Below are 27,394 nucleotides of genomic sequence, written 5' to 3'. Positions count from 1 at the left end.
ACTTGCCATAACCTTTAATGCAACAATCCTCTGTACTAACATGTTGCAGCAAGGGATCTATTTGATGAACTCAAAGGATATGCTACAACACTCTTAATGACTGGTTGAAGACTATCATTAGAATTCAGGGCTGCATCTTTGAACTGTCATCATTACCAAAATAATGTACTTTCTACTGCTGTCATAAAATCTCATATTTGTATATTTGTACTATCTCTCTCTTTGCTGAACTATTGAAGATTATAAGAAGAATTGATCAAGGGTTTCCCCACATTGGGGTTTGTCCTTGGCTGGTGCCACATCTTGTGTCCTCTTTTCTTGGCTTGTCTTCTGTTGTTTATGTTTATGTTTTATCTGCACTTTAATATCATGCTGATGTGATTGCTAATCTGAATATTGTCATTGAGCTAATGTGAAAAATTAAAGTAAATTGCTCTAAGCATAGAACATAACAAAATTTAACATGGTATTAGAGCTGAGGTGAAGACAAAACCCAAGCAAGAGTGAAAGAGAAATCACCAAAGACAGTTGGACAAGGTCAAAGGCTAAATGGGTTCCTCATCCAACTTCCCGGCTGAATTGGAAGAGCAAGAAGCGCTGGATTACGTGAAGGGTAAAATCCCTAAGTCTCCATCAAATGCACCGGCTGCTGCAAAGATCAAATACACCAAGGGTGAAGTCGAAGCGAAGAAGATTATCAGAGATTCCATTGACAAGCATTTGGTGGCCTACCTAAAGGTCACTTCAATGGAAATCCCAGATCTAAGGGTGGAAAGAAAGGCAGATGCTTTCTTGCAATAAGCTTGGCCACTATGCGAGGGAGTGTCCAAATAGAAGGGACACATCGCATGATGATGATCACAATCATTCTAGGGGCATATTCAATGATCGAAGGAATGGAAGGTACAATGGCAAAGGAAAAAGGAATGCGGGATATCAAGGAAATGGCCAACTCTCAAAGAAAGCAAGGAACTCCAAGTATGAAGAATCAAATGTTGTGTCTAATAAGTAAAAGAAGTATTATCTTATATCGGCCCTCTCCTCTACCTCTCCCTTGGACTCGTTGGGAAATTGGCTTATTGATAGTGGTGCTTCAAGGCACTTCACCGGATACAAGGAAGCTCTCTCTAATTTGATAGAGAAGGAGACAAACTTGGATATTATTCTTGGAGACGATGCCACCTATCCCGTAAAGAGTGTAGGGAATGTTACTCTTCAATTGGATCAGGGTAACACGATTCTCTTACAAGATGTTCTATATGTACCTGATCTCAAGAACCTGGTGTCCATTTCGGCAATGGAAGACAAAGGTTACAAGGTGGCATTTATCGATAAGGTACGTGTTTGGAAATTTTTTTTTAAAGATGCTTTTACTCTTGGGTTCAGGATTGACAATTTGTATCAAGTTGCGGGAAGTCCATTGGAGACTATGTCGTGTGACACATCTCTTCAATGGCACCGAAGGTCTGCTCATCTTCATTATAAGGTCCTACCCGATGTGAGACAGATGGTGACAGGGATGCTTGAATTCAAAGAAGAGCATGAAGGTACATGTCCGAGATGTATCGAAGGAAAACTTGAAAGGGGACCTTTCCCCTCATGTAATAGCAAGACCATAGATGTGGAACAACCCGAGGGGTTTGAGATTCATGATCGGGAATCTCATGTATGCAGGTTGAAAAAAGCTCTCTATAGTTTGAAGTAAGCACCCTAGGCTTGGTATGAGAGGATTGACAACTATCTGATGAAGTTGGGATTCACTAGGAGTGAAGCTGATCCAAACCTTTGCTTTAAGGTTGTGGATGATAGACCTCTCATACTGGTACTTTATATGGATGACCTCTTTCTGGCAGGTTTAGACCCTCTCATTTGCAAAAGTAAGAGGGAGTTGGATTCCAAATTTGGAATGGTGGACTGCAAGTTCGTGACTACCCTGATGGAGCTTAACTTTAAAAAGTTATGCGGTAGTGCTGCCGGACCTGATTTGGGAAATTCCTCTGAGTTTCATAAACTCATAATAGCATTGATGTTCTTGGTGAACTCCCATTTGGATATATGCTTTGCAGTTAGCATGTTGAGCCAACATATGACTGAGCCTCATCACTTGCATTGGATTGGTGCCAAGAATCTTTTGAGATATCTTTAGGGCGCAATCACTCATTGACTGAAATACACTACTGGAGCTGTGAGGCTGCATTGTTATTCCAACGCTGATTGGGTAGGCAGTGTGGTGGATAGCAAGAGCACTTCTAAGTGCTGTTTCTCTTTGGGCTCTGCTATGATATCCTGGATGAGCAGGAAGTAGAATTCGGTTGCTTTGAGCATCGCTGAGGCCGAATACATATCTGAGAGTATGGCCTCCTGTGAAGCTGTCTGGTTGTAGAAGCTCTTTAGTGAGCTGTTTGGACACGTGCTCGATACCATTGTGATCTTTTGTGACAACCAGAGTGGGATTCGATCGTTGAGGAATCCCGCGTTCTATGATCGCTCTAAGCATATAGACATCAAGTACCACTTTATCTGGGATATGGTACAAGGAGCAAGAAGGCTCCAACACATTGGGACTGATGTGTAGGTCGCCGATATTCAGATGAAGCCCTTGGGAAAGGTCAAATTCTTGACTTTCCGAGAACGACTAGGAGTCGTGGAGAGACCCTCTCCTGAGGGTCTTGTATGATATATCGAGTTCTGGGAGCTCCGAGGAGCTTGGAGTACTTCTTGGAGCGATGAGCAAGTATAGGTTGAGTGGTTCAGCCTTCCCCTAGTGGTCTGCTATGTAGGCAGGATGAGTGATTCAACCTTCCCCTAGTGGTCTGCTATGTAGGTAGGATGAGTGGTTCATCCTTCTCCTGCTGAGACATAATCATAGGGTGAGTGGTTCAGTCTTCCCCTAGTGATTTGTTGTGTACAGGATGAGTGGTTCAGCCTTCCCTTGGGTGACCCCTGGCGACATGTAGGCAGGATGAGTGGTTCATCCTTCTCTTGCTAAGACATCCTACCCATGCAGTCTGGGACTCATGGGAAGTACCTCTCATCTGGCCAATGAGCAGGGAAATGAGGATAGGGACCATAGTACTACCGATGGACGCATCGTGTACTACTGTACTCCCTATGCTAGGATGATATTGATCTGGGATCAATTGGAATTGACTTCGGGTCAGTAAGAGTGGTATGAGACACTCTCTTTATTTGGAACTGATTTCAGATCAGTAAGAGTGGTATGAGACACTCTCTTTATTTGGAACTGATTTCGGATCAGTAAGAGTGGTATGAGACTCTCTTTATTTGGAACTGATTTCGGATCAGTAAGAGTGGTATGAGACACTCTCTTTATATGGGACTGACTTCGGGTCAGTAGAGAATGGTATGATACATTCTCGATCACTTCTTCTTCTTCATAGTTCAACAGAGCAGAGCAGTGCAGGGCACTGCATTGATGGCAGAGATAGTACAGACTGGTAGATGGATTAGCAGATGGAGTTCTCCCTAGTTGAGAGGGAGTGTTAAAATTGGAAACTAGGGCCAAACTCCATGTGGGTCTTCTTATTTATGGCAGCTGATATTTTTCTTGGATTCCTCTCGTCGAGAGGTGTAGGATTGATCTAAAGATCATCTGATTTCGACATGTATTCATGGAGATATGAATTTATTTGTGTTATGTGACAATTCGTCAAGGTCGGCCAACAACCAAATTACCCCAACCTATCCTCAACGTTTTATTATAAATAGAAGAGGACTTCAAGTCATTTTGTACACACTCATCTCTTGTGATCTCTCTCTTCATTTGTTTGGGTTTTGGTGAAAGAGAGATCTAGAGGGAGTGCCCTAGCCGCAGTCATGGAGGAGTCTTATACCTGCCCTAAAGAGATCAAGCCACAGTCATGGACGCAGTCAATGAAGCCTAGCAGCAGTCATGACTTATAAGGAGGTCTGTCCGTAGTTAAAAAGGAGACCTGTAGCTGTCAAGAGGAGTACCAATACGCAGTATGAAGAAGCCCTTAATCTGCTGTCCTAAGGTGGCCCTAATCCGCTGACTAAAGGAGGCCTTAACTATAGTTAAGAAAGGCCTAATACGCAGTCAAGGGACACATCTAATCCGCAACCAAGGAGGGACCCTAACGCATCTATTTGAAGCCTGTTGACAACATGAAGAAGACTAGATGGACAACGTGGAAATCAATGTGTATTGTAGGTGACAACGTGGCAAATAAGGCAGCCTTAAGGCTTGAATTAAAGGGTTGTTAGCAAGGCTAGAAGTTACAGTCATAAGGAGAAGCATTGCATTGGAAAAGTCTGCCTTCAAGTCAGCATAGGGAAGAATAGGTTATGAGTTCGAGTGCTGCTAAGAGTAGGCAGCTAGGCTGAGATCTTTAGAAAGAAAATGTTGCCATTTGAATATCATTTGGGCAAGCAAAAAGCTTCAGCTAGTTGTTATGCTAGGCCACAGGCCATAACACACAACTAGAGATTGAGTTAAGGGCTGTCAAGGGTGGACAACACCTTGAGAAGGCATTGTAGCATGAGAGAAGGACCTTCAAGGTATACTACAATCCTAAAGGGACTTGCCTCTTGATTGTGTGGTGGAACTACTGCTACAGGGCTTGCCATAACCTTCAATGCAACAATCCTCTGTACTAACATGTTGCAGCAAGCGCTCTGGATTGATGAACTCAAAGGATATGCTACAACACTCTTAATGACTGATTGAAGACTATCATGAGAATTCAGGGCTGCATCTTTGAACTGTCATCATTAGCAGAATAATGTACTTTCTACTACCGTCATAAAAATCTCAGATTTGTATATTTGTACTATCTCTTTCTCTACTAAACTATTGAAGATTATAAGAAGAATTGATCAAGCGTTTCCCCACATTGGGGTTTGTCCCTGGCTAGTGCCACATCTTGTGTCCTTTTGTCTTCTGCTGTTTATGTTTATGTTCTATCTGCACTTTACTACCATGCTGATGTGATTGCTAATCTGAATATTGTCATTGAGCTAATGTGAAAAATTGAAGTAAATTGCTCTAAGAATAGAACATACCAAAATTTAACAAATGACAAGTGTTTGTCCAGAGTATCTTGGGCAGAGAGAGATTGCCGGATTGGGAAGGTATGTGGGCCGCTCTTCAGCCGGAAGAGATGAGGCGAGACTTAATCAAGTGCAAACTTGATGGCAGCAGCAGCATTGGAACAAAGCCCAAGGAGGAGGACGAGAATGTCTCAAAGGAGGCGGAAGGATGTCTCAAAGGTCAAATGTTTTCGGTGTAGTGAATTTGGTCACTGCGCTATGCAATGTCCTCTCAAGAAGAAGGACAAGGACGTGAAACATGATCCGCAGGGTGTAACCGCAAAGATCGAGGAGGAGGAATTTCCCATGATTGCCCGGATACCTCCAGGGGAGAGGTGGGGTGATCTAGTACTGTAGTTCGAAAGAAATGCAAATGGGCAGGATCCTTTAGGAGTCCTTCTGTTGGATCAATACCTTGCTACGGGATCCCATATCAGAAGTAGTAGGATGGACCAGTGTTAGTTGATGCAGAGGAGTGCCAATAGTGATAGTTGCAGTGGCTAGGAGCGCCAGTGACTGAGCAGAGCAGAGCAGAGTCAGCAGCAGTGCAGTTGGCACAGTGCAGAGTCAGCAACAACGCAGAGGCTTCAGAGGGTTAGCGCAGAGAGTAGCAATAGTCAGAACTCCAACAACAGATGCATCATGCTGAACACCTGTTCAGTATTTTGGATGCTTTTCCATTGCAGTTGTTGCAGTTGCAGCAACAACAGTTGGAGAGGCTTGCAGTATGTTGACCACTCTGTGTCAATGATCCCATAGTAGTACACCCCTTTTTTCGCAAAAGGGATCTATTGTGTTCTAGTGTTTGCGCTTTTCAAATTTCATCATCAGTTGGCAGTTTTGTAAAGATGTCAACCCATTTTGCATATCTATAATGTAAATAATCCTAGTATGACCACGTCTGTATGTAACAACCTAGGTAAATCTATTGTTTTGGTGACAATTTCCATTCTAGGAGGTTTTTTGTCTCACTGATTCATCTGTGCCTCTAGTCACAAATGATCAGCAAAGTTTTTCCCTCCACCTTCACCCCAAAGCTAGGTTGGATTTTGTTGTCAAGATCTTAGGAAGTCCTAGTGTTTTAGATCGAGTCTTTGTAAAAGTGACTTGGGAATAATTTTATTTAACTTATTTTATTACAAGTCACTTGGTCTACTAGATTATATTTTTTGTGTCACATAAATGGGTAAATGTTGAGGGTCTATAATGAACGGGTTTTCCCCCTTCATGTATTAAAATGTAAAATCTTCATGTAAAAAAATATTTAGTGCATGGTCCCTCGTAATTATATACCATGGCTAAATATTAGAGGGTTGGAAAAATTATTAATCCCTTCATAAGTCAATTAATTAAATTTTTTCTGGGCCTTGGTAGTTAAGTCAAAGTCAATTTTTTGGGGAAATTAACTCAATAATTATTGAGTTAATTAAAAAGGAAGTAAATGAAAAATTCGAAATTCCTTAAAAAATAAAATAATTTTGACAGAGGAGATTAAAAGATAATTAAATCTTTTTCAATGGTTGAGATTACTTTAACATGGATAAAGCCAACTAGCCGTTAAGGAATTAATCTATAAATTAGAAGTCACTTGTCATTCAAATCATTCAATCTTTTAAATCGTGTATTAGCTCTTGAAACTCTCTCGTACTCTATTTTGGAATAATACAAACGAAGTCTTTGGGGTTTTACTTAATGGTGGTGTTTCTGTCCAACATTTTATGGTAATCTTGTTCTTATTATTCTGCTAGTAATTATTTCAATAAATTGGTTATTAATAGCTCTTGTAGAGTAATCTATTGCACAGGTACCTTGCTTAGGTTACTGGATTTAGGATAAGAATTTTAATTGGATTGAATTGGCAGGTATCTCTAATTCTTGAAAATTTTATTTTTATCTTATTTCTCTATTGATTTAACAATTTAACTTTAAGTGTGCATAAATCTTTCGGATTTAAAATTTGGGCGTTTGGGGAAGTCCTCGGTTGGACCAGCTAACTCCTAAAGCATAAGATTTGAAGAGCCCGCTTGATTGAAACCCCAAGATTTATCTAACGAAGCTTCTCTTGCAGGGTTTTCTGGGCTAGTACCTTTTTTAAAATTATTTCTCTTAACAAATTGCGCTACATAACTAGATCTGGCTAGAAAGAGCCTTACATCTATAGATCTGAGAGCGGAGTTGGACTCATACTCCTCAAATCTGATAGATCTGTAATCTATTTGTATAGATCTGTAAATTATTTGTATAGATCTATTATTTACTTGTGAAAATCTGAAATTTTGTAACATAATTTTGAATTTTAACAATTGGGTTTTTCTCTATTTTGTACATATTGGGTATTGGGTTTTTCTCTTTTCACTTGTGCAAGAATAGATCTGAGAAATCAGCCAAGGAAATCTTCAGATCTGAGCTAGATCTAGACCCTGGAGGGCAAGATCTGGGCTCAAAGATTGTTTGCAGGAATAGATCTGAGAAATCAACCAAGGAAATCTTCAAATCTGAGCCAGATCTAGACCCTGAAGGGCAAGATATGGGCTCAAAGATTGTTTGCAGGAATAGATCTGAAAAATCAGCCAAGGAAATCTAGGGGTTTTGAGACAGATCTAGACCCTAGAGGGCAAGATCTTGTCCCAAATATTGTTTTTAGGGCCAAAAATCGAATTTTGTACATTTAAAGGAAGAAGATTGGGGTTTGAAAATTTTGTGAAGCATTGGGCAATTTTTTTTTAAGGCCCCAGAGGCCTAACGCTGCCTTTTCTCCTTAGATCTGCCTCCTCCAAGGCTGAATGCAACCCCTAAATTTGACTATACTGCCATATAAGTCTTCAGCACTGCCTGCAACAATCTTTTCAGCCTCCAAATTTGCTCCTTAAGCAGTAACACATGCCCATTTTTGGCCTTTTTTCCTTGCTGTCCAGACTTGAACGAAATCTTGATCACTGTGGGGAGAGAATTTGATTTTTCTGAGTGATACATCCTCAGATTTTGCAGAGATATTTGGGTTGTTCATCACTGAAGATTCTGGCAAAGACTTCTAGGCCTTGGGCCTCAGGTTTCGTTTCTTAACCCTTATCCATTCACTGCCTAATTAATTAAGCTAATCACATCTAAAGCAGTGACATTAAGCTCATATTTCACTTGGATATTTAATTAATTAATCTTATCACAAATTTTTGACTGTCATAAGAATTTTCAGAGGGCTTATATATCTAAATTGCAGTAGGCATTATCTTTTGCTGTCATAAGTTTACTTGCTGCTCGTATAAACTCTGATTTAAATTCTTAACTGCTGTCATAAAAATTTAATTTCTGAAGTCTGAACTTAGCAGTGATATAATTGTAATTTCTGGGCTTGCTAAAGGCATTGGGTACAGAGGTATTTCACTCTTTTTGTCATAAATTTATTTGCTGCTCTCACAAGCTTTTAATTTCACTGCTGTCCTAATTAATTCACCATTGTTGCAACATTTACTTGCTGCCTTAATTGACTTCATATAAAGGGCTACATTTAAATGGTATAGGACTGTCTCTTTTAACTTGGCATGTTAAAATTCATTAACTTCTGTTCTGAAATCATTTCTGAAGTTAAAGTGATGAACATAACTTTCATTCACTGCTGTCATCATTAATCTCTAGACTTCGTTGCTGTCTGCTTGCTTCCAATCTAGCCTTAAAAGGAGTGATAATTTTAAGATTGTTTTGAAGACTTGGTATTAAAATCACTGTTATCATCGGGCTTGTTCCTCACTGTTGTTCTGAACATATTCGTTGGCTGAAACATAATCTGTTGTTTCAAATCCGAGTGTGCAAGTGATTTTCAATATTAGAGTTGGATAAGAAGTACATTGTTGGCAAATAGTGATTTTGGGCATTGATTTGGCTCCTTTACATCAAAAGAAATTCACTGAAATATAATTAATTTGCCACTGTCCTAAATTCTCAAGATCTGAATGGTAAAGTGATTTCAAGTACTCTAAATAATTTGTCTACATTGGGTAAGAAATATATTGACTGATCTATCTTTTGGGTTTTACAAGAACATTGTTATAACTCTAAATCTTTGTTTCTTGTGAGTTTTATAATCTGAAAATTACATTAAGTAATTCATTTGACGTTGATTGCATAATAGCTTGTTGAATTGGATATGAGCATATTGGCATCTTTGTTGGAAATCCAAATTGTCCTCATTGGCCATCTCATAATTGACATTGGTATCTTACATTGCCTTTAAGAAATCATTGCCTCTATTGTCCTAAGTAAATAATTTTTCTTATCGCCATTATTGTCATTAATTGGGTATCTATTGTGGATGGTAATCTTTCCTTTGGACATATTGGCAGTTCACTCTTGAAAGCATATATCTTATAAGCGAGCAATTGCATCTTGGTTATCTTGTATATCTTGTTGGCACTTTGTCTTGTATAAGATTGTCTCTTTATTTCATTAAATACTTTTGTCATAAAGTTAATCAATACTAAGTACTTGAGCCTTAAATGATCTTACCTTAAGACTACTCACTCATCCCTTTCCTAATCACATCTTGCATCTCTTTTCATCATAATAACATTTTCCTTAGTAGCAATTGTCCATTTTGTACTTGGTCTTAAATTTCTTAGCAAAATAGTTGACTCCACAAGGCATTGGTATCAATTGTTTGAATCGAATCATTTAAGTCTTGCTAGATCTAAACAAGTATTTGGTCGCTCAACTGTGTCTCCTGGACTGGTTGGTTCCCAAATAGTCCTCCTTCATTCCATTTCCGAAGGGTCCACCCCCTTAGTCTGCTGTAGGGAGATAACTTAAACATAGAGATTGGGGATCAAGGTGGCAACCCCCGATCTGGGTTGTTGTTGTGGTGCCTAGACATTCTGTGCGACAATACAATACATACGTAGTTGGCAACAACATGCAGAGTCAACAACAGTACAAATGCAACATTTGCGCAGTAGTTGGTGGGCAGTGATGTCAGACATCAGCAGCGCAGAGGGAGATGTTACAGAGTCAAGGTAATGCTTCAGCAAATTGCATTACTAGAGCAAATTCTTCGCTAATAGGGAGTGTTGATTTTTGGTAGCATTAGATGTGCTCTAAGCCTCAAAATTTGTACGGAGGCTAGGATACATGTATTCCATAATATCCATAAATCGTTTTGGGAAATTCTACTCGGAGACAGTTTTATTAAAATAATTCATTATTTTTAGTGGGTGCGGAAGTCTAAACTTAGGAAATTAAAATAATTAAAGGGTATTAATGAAACTGGGTGTGAATCTTCTAGAAGAAGGCAAAGATCGAGTCAATATGATCTGAGCCATCGATTATAATCTAATCTAGACCGTTGATTGCTCAACTGGAAGATTATAAGGACTTCAATGGGCATTTGGAAGAAACATTGAGTGAGAAATCAGAGATCGATTTTCTCAAGAGAGCAGCGCAGCAGTTGCCGGAGAAGGTGATCGAGGAGATTTCTTGCAGTGAGGGGCAGGGATAATTTTCCAGAGGAAGTTTTCCTGATCTAGAGAGTGCAAGGCAGAGAGGGCAGAGAGTAGTCCGGAGAGGCAGTGTTGGGCCATGCAGAGGCAGCGTAGAGCTACGTTGTGGCAGCGCAGAGCTTCAGAGGGAGTCCGTATTTCTACTGGGGAACAATCAAGATCTAGTGCCGGAGCCGGGGTGTGAGACCAGGAGGCTAGAGGGCCGAAGTTTCCAGCGAGTAGAGGATCGAGAGGAGGTGCAGCACAATCCTAGCAGCAGTGACGCAGTAACTGCGTGGGTGTGACGCAGAGACTGCGCAGAGGCTCATCTCCAACGCAGATCAGTGCCAGATTTCCCAGTGATAGGGTGAGATCATCTCACTATCTTTTTGTCCAGTTAGATCTCTATATAGGATTGCCAGTTTGGGCATTCGAAGAATTGTTTTCAGAAATTACTGCATAATAATACAAACCCTCAACTGCTGTACCGATTTTCTTGCATTGGTTTTTTCCGGGGACATTTGTCCAAAAACAATGGTGTTACCTGTGTGTGTTATTTCTTTCTTGCGCAGTTCTTGTTTCCGCATATTATTTAAGTTGTGAAGATTGCAATTTTATTTATTTCGATGTTTACCATATAATACTGTAAATAACTTGATTCAGTAAGAGAAATATAATCAGTTGTTGCAGTAGGTGATTCGGGGATTCCGAATTTTCACAAAGAGCTCATATTAGGCTTTGTCCCACATGCTACATAAGTCCCAACCATCTTTTGCATTTTACACTTTCTTTCTACTGTGGATTTATATGCTTTTATCATTCTTTCTACTACATCAACCTCCAAGGCCAAGTTTCTGGGTCCTAACTCAAGGATGCGGATATAGGATGCCAATCCCAATGAGCACTGCCTATTAACCCAATGAATGGAGATGAGTAATAGGGATATGCTATATCAATAAGTGCCCCTCCTAAATCATAAGGCCTTAGAGGAGGTCTTATTGGACTAAGGACAAACACCCCTAGTTAGGAACAAGGATACAATTAGGAGTGGTCAGTCATCTAGTTTGCTTCGTGATCCATATTAATATGCCCTTAACATTAAATGAAAGCACATGATTGCTAAAATGGTTAAAGTACCTATTGATAGATGACCCACCTTCCTTCAAGAAGAATGCTAGATGGACGAGAGCATTGACTGGAGCAATAGGTGGAGAGCTTTGGCATAAAGCTATCTGAAGACAATCATAGGGTTGATGGCTGACTGGCTGTCAAATGAGGAGAAAATTTTCTCCTATGTGTTACCCTCCATTTTGTGGGTAACGAGGATATCAACTTTGAGGTTAAAATTATGTGTCCATTGATTAGGATACCTCTAGATTCATAGAAATAAGGGCCACTGTGAAATATCATATCTCCGTCTTCCTTGACCTCTAATAGGAATGCATAATTTCATTTCCCACAAAAGAAATGTTTTACTTGCCCTTTGATTTAGGGTTGCCGAATGCGATTGCTCCACTATTCCATTTGATGTGGGGATGGCCAGAGGCTAGTGAATTGATCTATCAGATCTTTGTCAGCGACGTTTTGCACTTTGCATATGAACAAATTTTTGGGAAGTCAAACTTTAGGAATCAGATCCAATTTTTTAATAAAATGTTCTTGTATGGGGTGTGGAATAGGATGGGTCATTGAATCCAATAGTTGCTTAAAGGCTGCAACAACTCCAGTGAAGTCATGATGACAAGAAGCTCCTCCCTCTGCTATGGAGAGATCTGCATTGCAATTAGAGGTTATCAGTGGGAGATTAGGGTTTACGGAGCTTACTATCTCCTGGAATTGTTGCGGGCACGAGAATCTCCTAAATTGTTTTCATTTCAATTGCTCAATCTTGACATCATTTCTTACACCATTTCCTTGGCACTGTTTCTTACTGCTTTTCTTGCTTTTTTCTTTATTTGATTTGTCCCCTTTTCTTTAGACATGCTTTGTTAAGCATGGGACTTGGGGCATTGGCCTCATAGTGAGGTGGCGTAGCTCAAGCTTTGTTATTTGGATTTTGATTTTATTTTGCTGCATCAATCTTGAGATTGTCGCTCTTAAGATGAGGCTTTTCTCATGGTACTATGAGGCATGAATTTGGATGTATGACATGACAAATCAATCACGAGAGAGAGAATGAAAGTGCATGAAAATGGCCATGGGTGATAGGCCAATGACATTGAAAACCTACTAATATCGCTGATGGTACACTTGACTCAAAAATGGAAACACACTCAGTTATTGAAAAATATGATCCCACCCAACTACAATCTAGTAGGGGACATATATAATAGATGCTTTAGTATTATTTTTTTTCAAGGGTTTTTTTCTTCAATTAGAGTCTGCGGGAAGCTCACAGTCTAACTTAAGAGGTTTGTAGGGAGATTTTCTATAGAGGAAATTATTATTCTCAATGACACTATTGGGTATTATTTTTGTACGCCTCATCTTATCATGATGCAGCAAACATGTCATTCCTCAGTTTGGGAGTATTACAGAGAAGTGTTGCTGGCCTGTAAAATTCAATGGGGAATCCTTCGGCTAAGAAACTGCAAGTGGGGGGTATCTATTCTACCAAAGTCACTGAAGACTTGCACTTGGCCCCAACTGCATGGTACAGCCTGCTTGCATGGGTGAGATAACCTAAGAGGGGTGAAACATGTCTCTAGGGGATTAGAACCTAGTTGGGGAGAATAGTGGCACTTCTGTTTAACCATTGAACCAAGACCCCGTTGACAAATGGTTTAGTTTCAGTGTGAACTGTCAAATTCTTGGAGACTTGTTTATTTTTTATAATTTCCAGCTTCTTATAAGAATCCTGGAATGACCAGTAAAGCGATTCATAATAATTTTAGTTTTTCTAAGATTCCTGTTAACTTATTTTGCTGGCTCGCAGCAACTTTCCTGTGTTTTTCTAGATCAATCTACACTGCAGATAAATTGATTTGAAAAAGTGTTTCCAATTTTATGAAGAAACAACTAAGATTTGGTTGATGTTTGTTGCAGATTTCTATTTTGCAAGTGAAGCATCACTTTAACAACTGTTAATAACATGTCTATTTTTCTACTTGTGAAGAGATGGAATTAGCAAACAAGAAGTGTGGGCGGTGTGATTCAAAGGACATTGGGGCCATGTCTGAACAAGCAGCAAATGAACTACTTCAACAGGTCAACTTCTTAGACTAATTATTTATCAAACTGAAAATGTTGCTTGTACAATCTGGTTAGAGTACTCATAAATTCTCCTAGCAATTTGTCCAGATCCCAGGCTGGAGTATATTGAATGATGACGGGAGAACAAAATTGAATAGATCCTGGAAAACAAAAAGTTTTAAGAAGGGATTGGAACTTTTTCAGTGTGTATCAGATGTTGCTGAAGCAGAAGGTAATAGTATAATACAGGCCTATCTTGGTTTTTGAGATTACATGATCTATTCTTAAATGTCAGGTTCTATAATTTAACATTGGTCATTTTTATGACACAGCTCATATTCCGCACTAGTTATTTATGCAAAATCATCATGTTAAATAAGGACTTAGCGACTGAGTTAATGGATAATTGTGAGGTGTTCATTTACATGGTTATAAACATAAAATCTTCATGTTAAGAAAGAACTTAGCAACCCAGTTGATGAGTAATTGTGAGGTATTCATTTACATTTGTCTTTAAAGCCTGCTTGAGGTAGGTGTGCTATTCAATATTGACAACTGATAAATAATGTACTGGTTGAACGCCAGAATTTTGCGTTGGCCATACCAGTTTTATTTCCACCTTTATTATGCGGCAATGTAAGACATGTATAGTCTGTTGTGTGGATCCTTAATTAGTAGAAACAACCATCCTTATTGAAAAACAGAAAAAAAGGATGTGTTAGATATCGTGAGATCCTGCTACCTAGCTGCTCTATTCATTGTTTGGGTGCAAGATAAGCTATTTTCTGGTAATTGGGGAGGATTAAGATTTGAGTGTTGGTGCATCACAGGAAAATGAAAGTTTGTAAACAAGCTAGTGAAGAATCAAGTAGATAGTCATCATTATCCAGAATAAATTATCTCAGTTGTTTATTGAACCATAACCATGGGCATCTTTTTTGTTTTGTTTTATATTTCTCTGTTTACTGTTTTGTTAGTGTTACCCACCAAAAAGTAGGTAACCCATAGGAGAAAACTTTTCTCCTCCTTGGACGCCAGCCAGTCAACATTCCTATATGATCAGCACATGACATGATGCCATAATCTTCCACTTCTCACTCTGGTCAGATTTCTCTCTCCCATTTGGCATTCCTTCTTGAAGGAAAATGTGGGTTGTCCATTGGCAGGTATTTTAACCATTTTGTAATCATGTTCTTTCACTTAATGTTATGGGCATACTAATATGGATCAGGGGGTGAACTGGATGATTGATCAATTTTAACTGTATTCTTGTTCCCTCACTTCACCTGTGAGGTTAGTCTTTGACTCTAGTTCAGTGGGACCTCCTTGAAGGCCTTAGGGTTTTAGGAAGGACACTACTAGGGAGGCTTTGATTGAAGTAGTATGCCCATGGTATTTCATACTTACCACTTTCCATCCTTCCCATTATTCCATCTCCCTTCTTCAGGCTGGTGGTCATTGGTCTTGGGGATTGTTACCCTTTTATCCTCATCTTTGAGTTTGGGCCAAAAAAATTTGCCTTGGAGGTTGATGCTGCTAAAAGAAAATTAAAAGCATCACAAAGCCACAATGAAAGAAAAAGATAAAATGCAAAAGGTGGTTGAGACATTTGATTAGCGTGTGGGAAAAAGCCTAGCATGAGCTCTACCCCCTTCATTAGCCATCACCTAGTTCCTCGAGCACATGATGCTCTATCTATAAAAAGTTTTCTTGTATTGTCCCAACCCTGATGAGTGATAATGTGACTCACCACTAACGGGTATTAAATGCTATATCTCAAAAAGCAAGCTTGGCCTCCTGAGTTATGCACTTTGTTGACCATTGGTGTGGCCCCTGAAGATTTTTGAAGACTCCATGCCCAAGGATGTATCAGAGGCTTCATCTACCATCAAAGTTCATTATGTCATCAGAGTTATTCAACTCTACTTCTTCTCATCTTTTTCTGTTGTACTCAAATTCCACAAGCCCTGTGGGGACGATGTAAAAGTGATGCTAGTATGATGAGTTGAGTCATGTAACAAGCCTAGGTAACTTGGAACCTTGTCATCAAGTGAGTTTACTCTGGGATGTTTCTTGTTTAATTATTAGGTCTTTACGAGGACTTAGTAATTAATCGAGTTTTTTTTCCTTCAAGCATGACCCCAAAGCCAGAGTGCGGCTTGATGGTGAGGCCTTGGGTGAGTCCTAGTGTCTAGAGTCATTGTATATTACCATACTAGATCACTCGTAAAATTTCGTGGAATTTGATTAGGTCTAGGGGTCATTTTTATTTTTATTTTTAAATTTCCTGCAGGGCAGAAATTTGAATAAAATCTGAATGTAGAATGTAATAAGTGTTGTCTAGAGAAGTTGTATGGGGTTCGTGTCTAGGTTGCACGAATCACCGAAATGTTTCGGAGTTTCCAAAACAGGCACATTTAGAAATGCCACCTCCCAAAAATGGAAACGTTGGTCGAAACGTCATATATGTTTATATATATATAAATTTATAAATAAGTGAATAACACATTATCTTGCAAGAGAAAAGGGAATAAGACCCATATATGACAATTTAGAAGGAAAACCAAGTCTATATTAACTCTCATAGTTGATTACATGATGGTCAAGTTTCGATTGAGTTTTAGAGTTTCGAGTATGGCTACGTCCTGAAACACCGGGTTCCTAGAAGTTTCGTCCAACATAGGTTCGGGTGCTTAAAATTGCACCTCTCACCCTCAACTTTTTACTATGATGTGAAATTTCAATCTATCACAATTGGAAATTATTTTCCTAATTGTTAATTTATTTAACAATTTATTTGCAGTTTGCTACGACATATACCAAATAATTCACACTGCGATTTTCACAAACAAATACTGCGGTAGAAAATAGAACTAGAAACTGAGAAAATCTAACACACACATGAAAATATGACAATTATTTTTGGACAAATGTCCCCGTAAAAGACCAACTTGGGGAAATAGGTGCAACAGCTGAGGGTTTTTATTATTATGTAGCAGTGAGAAATTCCGAGTACAATCTATGGATGCCCAACTGGTAATCCAAATAGCAAGTATCTGACAGAAATAATTAGAGAGAAAATTCTCTCACCCACTAGCAATCCCGACACTGGCTTCTGTGAAAATTCCTACACTCGAAGGAACCCCTATTGCAGCAAATCTGAATCTACTTCACCTATTTGATTTCTTTAAATTACATTCATCAAGTTATTCTTCTGAATACTGAAGCAAATTACTTCTGCAGCCTACACTTAATTAAATATTTGATCTCATGAAACAGAAAACAGAGCAAAGAACAAGATACATAGGAGTAGGACACACTTATTTTCAATGTTTCACCGAGTTTCCAGGATGGGGAAACACGAGAGCGGGGTTACACACAAGGGGTACATAAGCAACCCCAAATTTTAGGGATTTTTCAGGGAAATGGGGGGATGTCATAGTCATAAAAATTATAAAATTATAAACTATTAAAAATTTAATATAAAAAAAAATCCCAAAAATATGTCAATAACTAAATAGAAAATCTTAATAATTATGAAATGTACATCTAAAGACTAAATATGATCATCATTACATATATGATATTAGACTACTATCATTTGACATTTCTGCATTGTAAATCTAAAAGTAAATTACTAAATTGAATTCATCATTTGACATTATGCAATGTTCCTTCTAAATTCATCATTTTGCATGATGCAAGGCACATCTAAATTAAATTAATAAATTCATCATTTGACAATTGAAATTATGCAATGCACACCAAATTATCAAAAACAATAAAATGTAAATTCATCATATGGCAATGACATTGACATTATGTTCAAGTTGTCAAACACATACATGGCAACAACAAAGTATGAACGATAAGCATGAGAGTACATCTATTATTGACATGATATACATTTATAATACATATGAGTGACCCTTGGTTTCATATTCCAAGAGGTCCCTTGGACTCCCTTTGGCTGTTCAGCTTCCACATCAACCCTTAACGGATTAGGTGTCCAACATTCCCCCCCTTAATCCGAAGGGTTATGTATGAGTCCAAGAAGAGAGTTGTAATACAAAACGTGCAAAAATGCATGGCAGCACTAAGTTGAATGTGCTCTCTGAAATGTTGGTATCAAGGGAGGTGGTTTAAGGATGATCGCCAACACTAGAATGCTTAGTGCAGTTCCTAGAACTCTTCCAGGTCTGGCAAGAAGCTGAGGTCTTCTACTAGAGGAAGTGCTCCTGATGTTTTGAAGAGGGAAACCTTCAACCATGAAAGGGAGGTCTTGCCCCGCATAAAAGGGAGAACCTCAACCTGAAAAGGGAGGTCTCAACCTGTGATGGTTTAAGGATTACCACCAACTCTGGAATGCTTAATGCAATTCCTGGAACTCTTCCAAAACTGGCAAGAAGCTGAAGTCTTCTACTAGAGGAAGTGTCTCCAATTCTTTGAAGAGGCATCACCAACTGAAGGCATGCTCAAGGGCATCTTTGTCTCTGGCTACAACTCTGAATCTGGTATGGCAGGTTGTGGCTCAGGCTCGCTTGATGTGGCTTTGAAGCTTGTAGATGACCATCATTTCCTCCCCTGTCAGATATAAGGTGAGATGATGGAGAAAACTCAACTGCAAGACTGTTCAATACTCTAGAACAAGTTCAAACATATGACTGAAATATCTTCTTGGCTGTTGATGCCCATTGCCAAGAAGCGATCCATCCAAGATGAATCTTTGTTCTTGCAGGAGGCTTGTTTTTGAAGCATCTGTTTGAAGAATGACTGGTTTTATGACAGTGCTTACATGGATGAAGATCAAAACAATGATCTTTCATATGGCCAACTCGGTCACAGTGTTGGCATTTCACAATCTGTTGTTGTTGCTGTGGAAGAGGAGCAAAATCTGGAACAACTGAAGGTGAACTGTCATGAAGGAATCCAACACTCTGAAATTGGATGGGCTTTGAGTAATCTGGAATATGAAAGGACACGTCCTTGTCATATCCAAGACCAGTTCTGTGCTTGTTGTGGACAAGCTCTTCCCAAGGTCTGATGACCGACTTGGGAAGTGCAGACTGAATTTCTGCATCTGCATGTACAACTGCTGCTTCATTGGGTACTAAATCTGAATGAACTTCAACAATATTGACTTGCTGTTGATGGGAGTTTATCTCAATGTTTTGAACAGAATGATGCTTACAATGTTGTAGTTGTGATTCAAGCTGCAAAAATTCAATTTTGTCTTGTGTATTTTGCAGACAAATCTGAATCTCTGAAAGAGAGGCTTTGCTAATTTTAACTGTGTCATCAGTAGTAGACTGTATCAAATTTTTTAGGAAGTCTAATACTTTACCATTTAAAGCCATTTAAAGACCTCAAGGGTGAAGTAGAGAAAAAATCCTCAACAAAAACGGCTAAGGAGCATAAAAGCCTGACACAAATTTGTAAATCGTAGTGCACTCAAAATATCCACCACTTAAAAACTCGACCACTTAAGGTCAACACATTAACAATCTCCACCATTTAAGGTCAGCAGCATTGACAATGTTTGGTATCCTAATAGGACCTAAACAAAGAGGCCACAATTATTGAAATATGTGCAAATCTCAAAGCACCTAGAGAAGGCCAAGAGTAACTTTTGAACCCTAAACTCTTCTTGCATAAACATTCTTCATAAAATATTCAAAACATAACATGAACACAATACTAGTTTTTTATAATCAATGGCGTTGAATGCCACAATACCAACTTTTTTTTATATCCACTGATCTTGGAGTGCACCAAGCCCTCAACGCTCATAAACCGCTTACCCATGCTCTTGTATTGAAATGAGTTTGCTTGTAGGCCAGTTAAGCATGCACGTGTCCATCTAAGTCATGAGCAACAAGATAATGGGAATCATCCTAAGAGGCATCAACTTGGCACTGTAAATCTGGCTACACTATTCGAACCAAGTCGACTTGCAACCCACGGTGAATCTTGGGTTCAACCTGTTCACCTTTCAATTCAACACTCTTGCACTATGCCATACACACGTTCGGCTTGTTCTATTGTGCCATAGACCCGCAACAACTCGATTCTAGTTCCAGGAACGAGTCAGTGCCAAGTTGTCGAAGAGCAGAAGTGCATCTTTCCCTCCACATCTGAAGCGCTGGCAGAGCCCGTATGCTCAATCATATTCTTGATGGTCTGAGATTCAAATGCCACGACATTCGACTATGAACATGACAACGAAGAGAAAGGTTCATTATGAACTGAGCCTGAGATTTCAACAGAGTGGTTTTACACAAGTGGTTTGGAGAGGACTCAAACAGTGGTATTCAACTGCACATAAATCACAGTTAAAAGCTGGAGCAGATTCAAACAGTGGTATTCAATGTATGGACCGGGGCCGAGGAGTGCGGTGGACTGTGGATTACTGCGGTGGTATCGGAGTCGTGGCATCACCATACACCATACATGGTCTTCAATGTGAGTCCATAAAACCTTTAACGTGGAGCTCAATTATTCACAAGCTCGCACTCAAATCAACGCACAAACATAAGTCAAGAATATTCAATGCATACCAGTCTTTGATAGAAGGCAGGAATGAATTACATACACCTATGTATTCCAAATGCTTGCACCTCCTCCAGTAAGAAGCATGAAGGGAGTCTTGTATCCGAAGCTGGCACAAATAAAATTGATATAGACACCACTGACTTTGCAAGAGTACCCTTGCTTGCAGCCGAGGAAGGAGTTGTTGACAATAAGCTAAAACCACTGGATTGGTGCTCGAGGGCAATGAAGGTCATTGCTCAAGCATCTTTGCTTTTGGAATGCTTGAAAATAAAGTAACTACTTCAACCACCGATAATAGCTTCAGTCCTTGCACTGGTCATTGGCATTATTCCATTTTTGAAGCAATTAATCTTGACTGACGATGCTCCTCTTTTCTTTGTTACTGACCGCTGCATCATCCTTGTCGACGACATCCCCTGTCCATCTCATCACAGTTAATACATCGACCACCAGTGAGAGGCCTTGCACAGGAACTGGAAGAATCATGATACCGAGGACAGCGTGAGTGTGGTAAGGAAGGTGGAGGTGCCAGAAGGTGGATGGGCGCGATTATAACAGAATGAGAGTCAGGCTACGTTCATGAGTCAATATATAGTTGGGCGCGTAATATGAGACAAAGGGGAGTCGATATCAGTGCGCTCAACGTAATGGAGGGAGGTTCAATGTCTCCAGGCAACAAATTTTAAAATGTATATTGACTAGAGGCGAGAGTGTTATATAACGGAGGCAGGAGTATTAACTGTGAGGAGGAGTTACGATCAGAGGCGTTATATGTATGTCAGAGTATACGTTATAACGGAGGCGTTATATGTATGTCAGAGTATACGTTATAACGGAGGCGTTATATGGTATGGCGGGTTGGTAACCAAGAGTCAGGCGGTTTGTTTCAATACAAACGGAACTGGCGGATATACGTTATAACCAGACTCATAGTATGTTATATCTCGGGTATACGTTACCACCAACGCATCAATATTCAACAGTTAATGGAAAATGTGGACGGCGGACGACATTATTTATGACAATGATGGTATTAATGAAGAAACCGGGTAGTGTGGCTTTCAAAACACTAATACAATACTTAGATATGAATACAACGCATATATATTTAGCATATGAACCAGCGCACATAACAGAAGGAGCTTCAACACATTTTGTAAAGCACATAACAAAAGGAGAAACTCACTGCGCTAATATGGTCAGACCTTGTTGGCGAGGAGTAGGCACAGATACGTTATGCAAAGGATTGTCAGATACCTCTGAGAAATCAAGATCATAGGAAACTCAGACCTGTAGACTTGATGCTACGACTGCTGCAAATAACGCAATGGTCAGACTTCAATGTTTCTGCAATCGAAAATTCAAGAGTAACGTTCTTGCAGGAGGAATGCACAATTTTTTTATTTGGGGAAGTGTGCGCAGAGAATTCAGCTTGAGTTTAGCTGAGATGACATTCAAAAGTGCAACACTAATAGCATAAAATTGATGGATATAATGTCAGAGTCACACAACAATAAAATAGGCAGGGTAGCAAGATGACCAGAAATGCAACAAAATTGATAGGTAAAGAAAGACCACAAAAACCAGTGGCTCAAATTTAAGCAGGGTAGGAATACGCCTACAGCTCTGATAAGATGTCAAACACATACATGGCAGCAACAAAGTATGAATGATAAGCATGAGAGTACATCTATTATTGACATGACATACATTTATAATACATAGGAGTGACCTTTGGTTTCATATTCCAAGTGGCCCCTTGGACTCCCTTTGGCTGTTCAGCTTCCACACCAACCCTTAGAGGATTAGGTTTCCAACAGAAGTCTAAAATAGCCATAGAATACTAAACTAAAAGTAAACATAGAAAGCACTAAGCAATGAAATACTAGTAAATTTCTTAAAAAACTAAATAATAGTAATAAATACTAAGTCTTAAGTTTTAATATACTTTTAAGTTTTTTATTTTTGTGATTTTGTTTTTTATTTTTTTAAGTTTTAAAGTTTAGTATAATTTAATGAATTAATTTATTTAAAATAAATAAGTTTCAACAAGTTTTAAGTTTTAATATAGTTTCATTTTTATTTTATTCTATTTTTTATTTTTTCATATATTTAAATTTGTATTTATTTTTAAATTTTTAATGTTTTATAAAATTATTAGACAAAAAAATGGGGGGACGCCCGGCCTCCCCCTTGCGTCCCCCCGTCCCCCCTACAAAGGAGTCGCGTTTCGCCACCAGAAAAATGCCCCCTGGAGTTTCCCCGAGTTTCCCCAAAAAGGGGACATGGGGGAAACGTTTCCCTTAGAGTTTCCTCGTCTTCGGAGTGTGGGGGAGCGCCGGGCCGCGTCCCCCACCGTAGGGGACGCGTCCCCATGGGACACTGCTTATTTTTGGACACAATAGTCCTCGGAAAAACCCAATGCGAGAAAATCGATGAAGCAGTTTTGAGGGTTTATTATTATGTAGGAGAAATATCTGAATACAAATCTTGGATGCTCATCTAGTAATCCTTTACAGAGAAAATACTGGCAGAAAATCTGAGTGAGTTTACCTCACTTCACTCGGCAGAATTCTAGCTAATCCAGCACAAGACTGGCTAACCCTGACTATTTCTGTGCTGGCTCTACGTCAGCCTTGCGTCAACTTCTCTGCCCTCTGCGTCAGCTCTCCCGGTAGTTTCGGCAGTTCGCAGCAGTTTTGGTAGTTTTGGTTGTTCCAGCCAGACAAATTTTCTGCGTCAGCTCTCCCGGCTACTGCGTTGCCTCTACATCAGCTTTCTCGGCTACTGCGTTGCCTCTTCGTCAGCTCTCCCGGCTGTTTCGACAGTTCTCGACAATTCCGATAGTTCCTAGCGGTTTTGGAAGTTCTCTGCAGTTCGACGGTTCCCGGTGGTTCCGACAGTTCCCGGCAGTTTCGGCTGTTCCAGCAGTTCTGGATTCTGCGTGACAAGCAGCTTTTCTGCGTCAGCTCTCCCGGCTGTTTCAGTAGTTCCCGACAGTTCCAACAGTGCCCGACAGTTCCGACAGTTCCTGACAGTTTCGGCAAGTTCTGGATTCTGCGTGACAGACAACTTTTTTGTGTCAGCTCTCCCAACTACTACGCTGCCTCTCTGGAAGCTCTCTCTGCGTCTGTGTCAGTATTCTTTGGAAAGTCCTCCTTCCGGATTCTCACTGCTCCTCTGCTGCAAGATCTCCCCAATCGATTTTCCTCCTTAGAACTTCTCACCTCAGAAAATCGATTACCTCATTCTCCCTATGTGTATTTCCAAATGAACCTGTAACAGTCCAAGTAAATATAAAATTAATTTCCCAATAAAAATCAGAATCAACAAATAAGTACATACCTATATTATCTGTGATCAATGTCTGCCAGATGACAACAAGGTTTTGGGGACGACTCTCCACCCAACCGTAGGCTCAATTGTGCAAGGATTTGCTACAATTGTGCCACCCCCGAGCCCTCAATCAACGTACTACTGCCAGTGACTCCTAAGTCTTAGAACTCTATTCTCCCAAGAGAATGCAAGATAGAATCTCAGAATGATGGAATGCAGGAATGCCTTTCATCTTCCTCACCATCTATTAAATAGAACAACATTGGAAGGGGAACCACATGCACACACTCCATGTGTCTACATGCAACTTTCTTTTGATTTTTAGCTTTCTTGTTTTATTTCTTTACTTTTCTTTTTATTTTTAGCTTTTCTTGTTTTATTTCCTTCTTTTTGACAGTTTTCTTGTTTTATTTCTATTTATTCTTATTTAGAGTTTTAGTATGGTTATTACTATTTTTATTTTTATTATTTTTATTTATTTTCTTTGTATATATTTTTAATATCATTTATTATTTATTATTTTTATTATTTATTATTAAGTGATTTATTTATTATTATTTATTATTTCTATTATTAATTATTAATTATTTTTATTATTTATTATTTATTATTATATTATAATTTATTATTTTTATTATTTATTATTTATTATTAAGAGGAGGGATATTACATACTCTCCCCCTTTAAGGAACTTCGTCTCGAAGTTATGTTGAATTATGTATTATGCATTATTTTTATTATTTATTATTTATTATTTTATTTACTTCCTGTTGCCAACACCCTCTGCTGAACTAGTATAACCAGCAGGCATCGAAAGTCCCCAACACCCCGGGAAATCTCAAGGAATCTCTGTCATTTTCCCCACTTTCGGCACCAGGCTAAGCCTGACCCGGTCTGTATCCTAGTCCAAGGCTGGCCCCAAGGCTCGCGCCTGACTTAGACCTCATCTGCCCCAAGGCAGGCATCCGATCCGGTACTCAATGACCCCGGGCATCTCGCAAGGCTGGCCCACTCCCTCCACAACTACGAAGGCGCACAGCCCCAGGCATCGAAGTCCTTTACATCCCTTCCAGACTTCGACATCCCAATCCAATAACAGGCACCTAGCCTAGAACATCAGGCACTTGGCCTCCTCAAGATGGTGCCATAACTCTTCAAAAGCTATCCATCCAGAGCTATACACAAGATAAAGGAACCACTGGCATATGTAGTGTTGATTGAGTTTTGTCCCCAGCCCATATGGTGTTACTTATTCTCCCTCGTGCATATGGGCTCGCACGAGATCATCAAATAAACTGGCTCTCTCGGGCCATTTGTGGAGTCCTGTGAATCATATGCATCCAATGCATTAACCATACCATCATAGTATCATAGGAAATAATCCACATGCCAACTCTTGCATGTCATCATAAGAACGTTCATCTTTGTTAATTGCAACATTATGAATAATAAGGAATTGCATGCTCATGCATGTCATAGATTTGTATGGAACTATCGCATGCTTCAGTTATACCATCAACATAATTATATTAAAGACATATCATGACTTCTCATAAATGAACCACATGTCAATAATCCTCATATTATAGCATCATAATTCCTATGCCACGTTATGCATATCATATCCATCATGAGTATTGAACATTAAATACCTATCATCACTTAGTAAATGAATATGTCAATATATCTTGACATAACGTCATAATACCTCTGCATATCGCTACTATCGTATGGATACCTTATCACTATAAGAACCATATGTACATCATTATCTTCCTACCATGATAGCATGAAACATCATCAATATGTTTTCATCAAGTTGTCAATTACTTTTCAATAATCAGTTCGACTTCTTTCTACTAGGTAGTTGATTATTTACACCAATGGTATAATCATCTAAGTACATCGTTAAATTTCACATGAGCCTCATCATCTTGAGTCTTAATCTCTCGTCATATATTCTTCCTAGTGATAGCATCATTATTTAAATCATCTATCTCAAAATTAAAATCCTTTGATTTTACATCCATTTACCCTTTGGCTTACTGATTCCAATACCGCTATATGCAATTGCATATAAACATTTTTTCATCATGATTTAATTTTATATCATGGTTAATTTACTTGCAAGGATTTGTTAATCCATGTTGACTTATTTAACAATCAACACTTCATCCACAAAAATATTTTCTGATCTCGTCAAGTTCGTAAAGTTCGTATCTCAATACCACTTGATTGCTTTCTCATAAATTCAGTTTCATCAAGTTGGGCAAAAGACTCTTTCTTATTAAATAGTATCATTATTTTAGATTTTGAAATAGTTGGAAACACTACTACCATCATTGTCCATGAGAAACTTAAATGTGGAAACGACCTCTTTTAACGTTATGGAAAGTCCTACTCATGAAACAATGAGTCAAGTACAATCTCTATTAATTGACTTTCACTTCTTTTGTCACTATGTACACAATCCTTCTCAAGGTATCCGTCTAAAATTTCTAGCAACATTCCTTCCTATATCTTCCTCGTTTATTATCATTTGGTCATCATGCAACTTCACACCTTCACATTTTTAAAATATGTAGATCATCATTATGACCATTACCTATGGTGTTTCTAGCTCTACTCATTAATACCTTTAAAAGAACTTTCTTCTTGATAGAACATCCCTTCATTTCTCCTATCCGATATTCATAGATATATTTTTCTTTTTCTCCCTGTCTTGATTTCCTACTATTCCATGTCTATTGGCTTCAAACATGGAAGTTTCTTCACTTCATTCTATTTTATTAAATTGACTTGAATTTCTCACCTCCAATCATTGTGGTTTTTCCTCCTCTCCTATAGCACTGATATACCTTGGAAATGTTGTTACTATTTCCAACTTGGGTAAGACCTGATAAATAAATTCATTAAGATAGCTACCAAGTGTAATCCACTTATCTTTTCCTGTTTTAAGACATCAACATAATAAATCTCCTTATCATACGTCTTGTTATCCATAATTCATTCATATAGTTAGTCACCTATGAAAAACTTTACAATGTGGCTCTCCCGTTGTTATAGATGTTGTTATGCACACAACTTATCTTCTCCAATCATTATATTTATCATACCTTACAGGTTCCTTAAAATAACCTTCATTATTACCCTGATTTTTCAAGTTCATTAGTTGATTGCCAATATTTTCTTCTTTATGTGCATCATCCTTAGATAGACCTTATAGTGATACCTTTAGAGTACCAAGTCATGATTATACCAACTCTTCCATTATGTTCTAAAATCGGTTGTTTCTTCTTATTGATTTCTTACCCCTGTTGTGATACTTCTTCTCTACGATCCAAGTTGGCCATAATCACATGAACTATCATTAGCAAGTTTCTACTTCCATTTCTCTTTCGACATCTTTATCCACTATATGTAATTAAACTTGAATCATGAAACCTCATGTAACATTATACTCAACATCTAAACTGAAATCCAAGTCTGTACGATTTTCCATTGAGAATATAGTAGTAAATGAGCAGATACATGTAATCTGAATAGCAATGGCAGTGTAAAATTAAATTTATTAGAAGATCATATTGAGAGAGTTGTGTTCTTGCAATAATAGACCAGAGAAATGCCAAGCAACTGCTATTGCTAAAGGACAATGAGAAAAACAATCCAACCCAAATAATTAGTGAATAGTATGATCAACATTCAAGGAATGTTATTTCTGTGTTTTTAGATCAAATTGAACAATGAAATAATGAACAGATGCTAGTGAACAATGATCA

General features: G+C 38.7%; 1 protein-coding gene across 2 annotated transcripts in view; it reads left to right on the top strand.

The window, feature by feature from the left end:
* LOC149246610 (pterin-4-alpha-carbinolamine dehydratase 2, mitochondrial-like) overlaps window positions 1-27,394 on the top strand; it is a 207,345-nt gene that overhangs the window by 50,844 nt on the left and 129,107 nt on the right. Inside the window, exons 2-3 of one of the 2 annotated variants that reach the window (XM_089455723.1) lie at window positions 13,581-13,742; window positions 13,836-13,959. In XM_089455723.1, the coding sequence (XP_089311849.1) occupies window positions 13,653-13,742; window positions 13,836-13,959 (214 nt within the window). In that variant the 5' untranslated portion in view covers window positions 13,581-13,652. The remainder of the gene's footprint in view (window positions 1-13,580; window positions 13,743-13,835; window positions 13,960-27,394) is intronic. The other variant, XM_089455722.1, reaches the window with a different exon arrangement.

Source organism: Pinus tabuliformis, chromosome 7 (genome assembly GCF_031772625.1).
Source record: "Pinus tabuliformis cultivar Carrire ecotype Pingquan chromosome 7, CPIR1, whole genome shotgun sequence".
Lineage (NCBI taxonomy): Eukaryota > Viridiplantae > Streptophyta > Pinopsida > Pinales > Pinaceae > Pinus > Pinus tabuliformis.
Note: the sequence above shows the minus strand (reverse complement) of the source record. Positions and strands in the feature narration are given on the sequence as shown.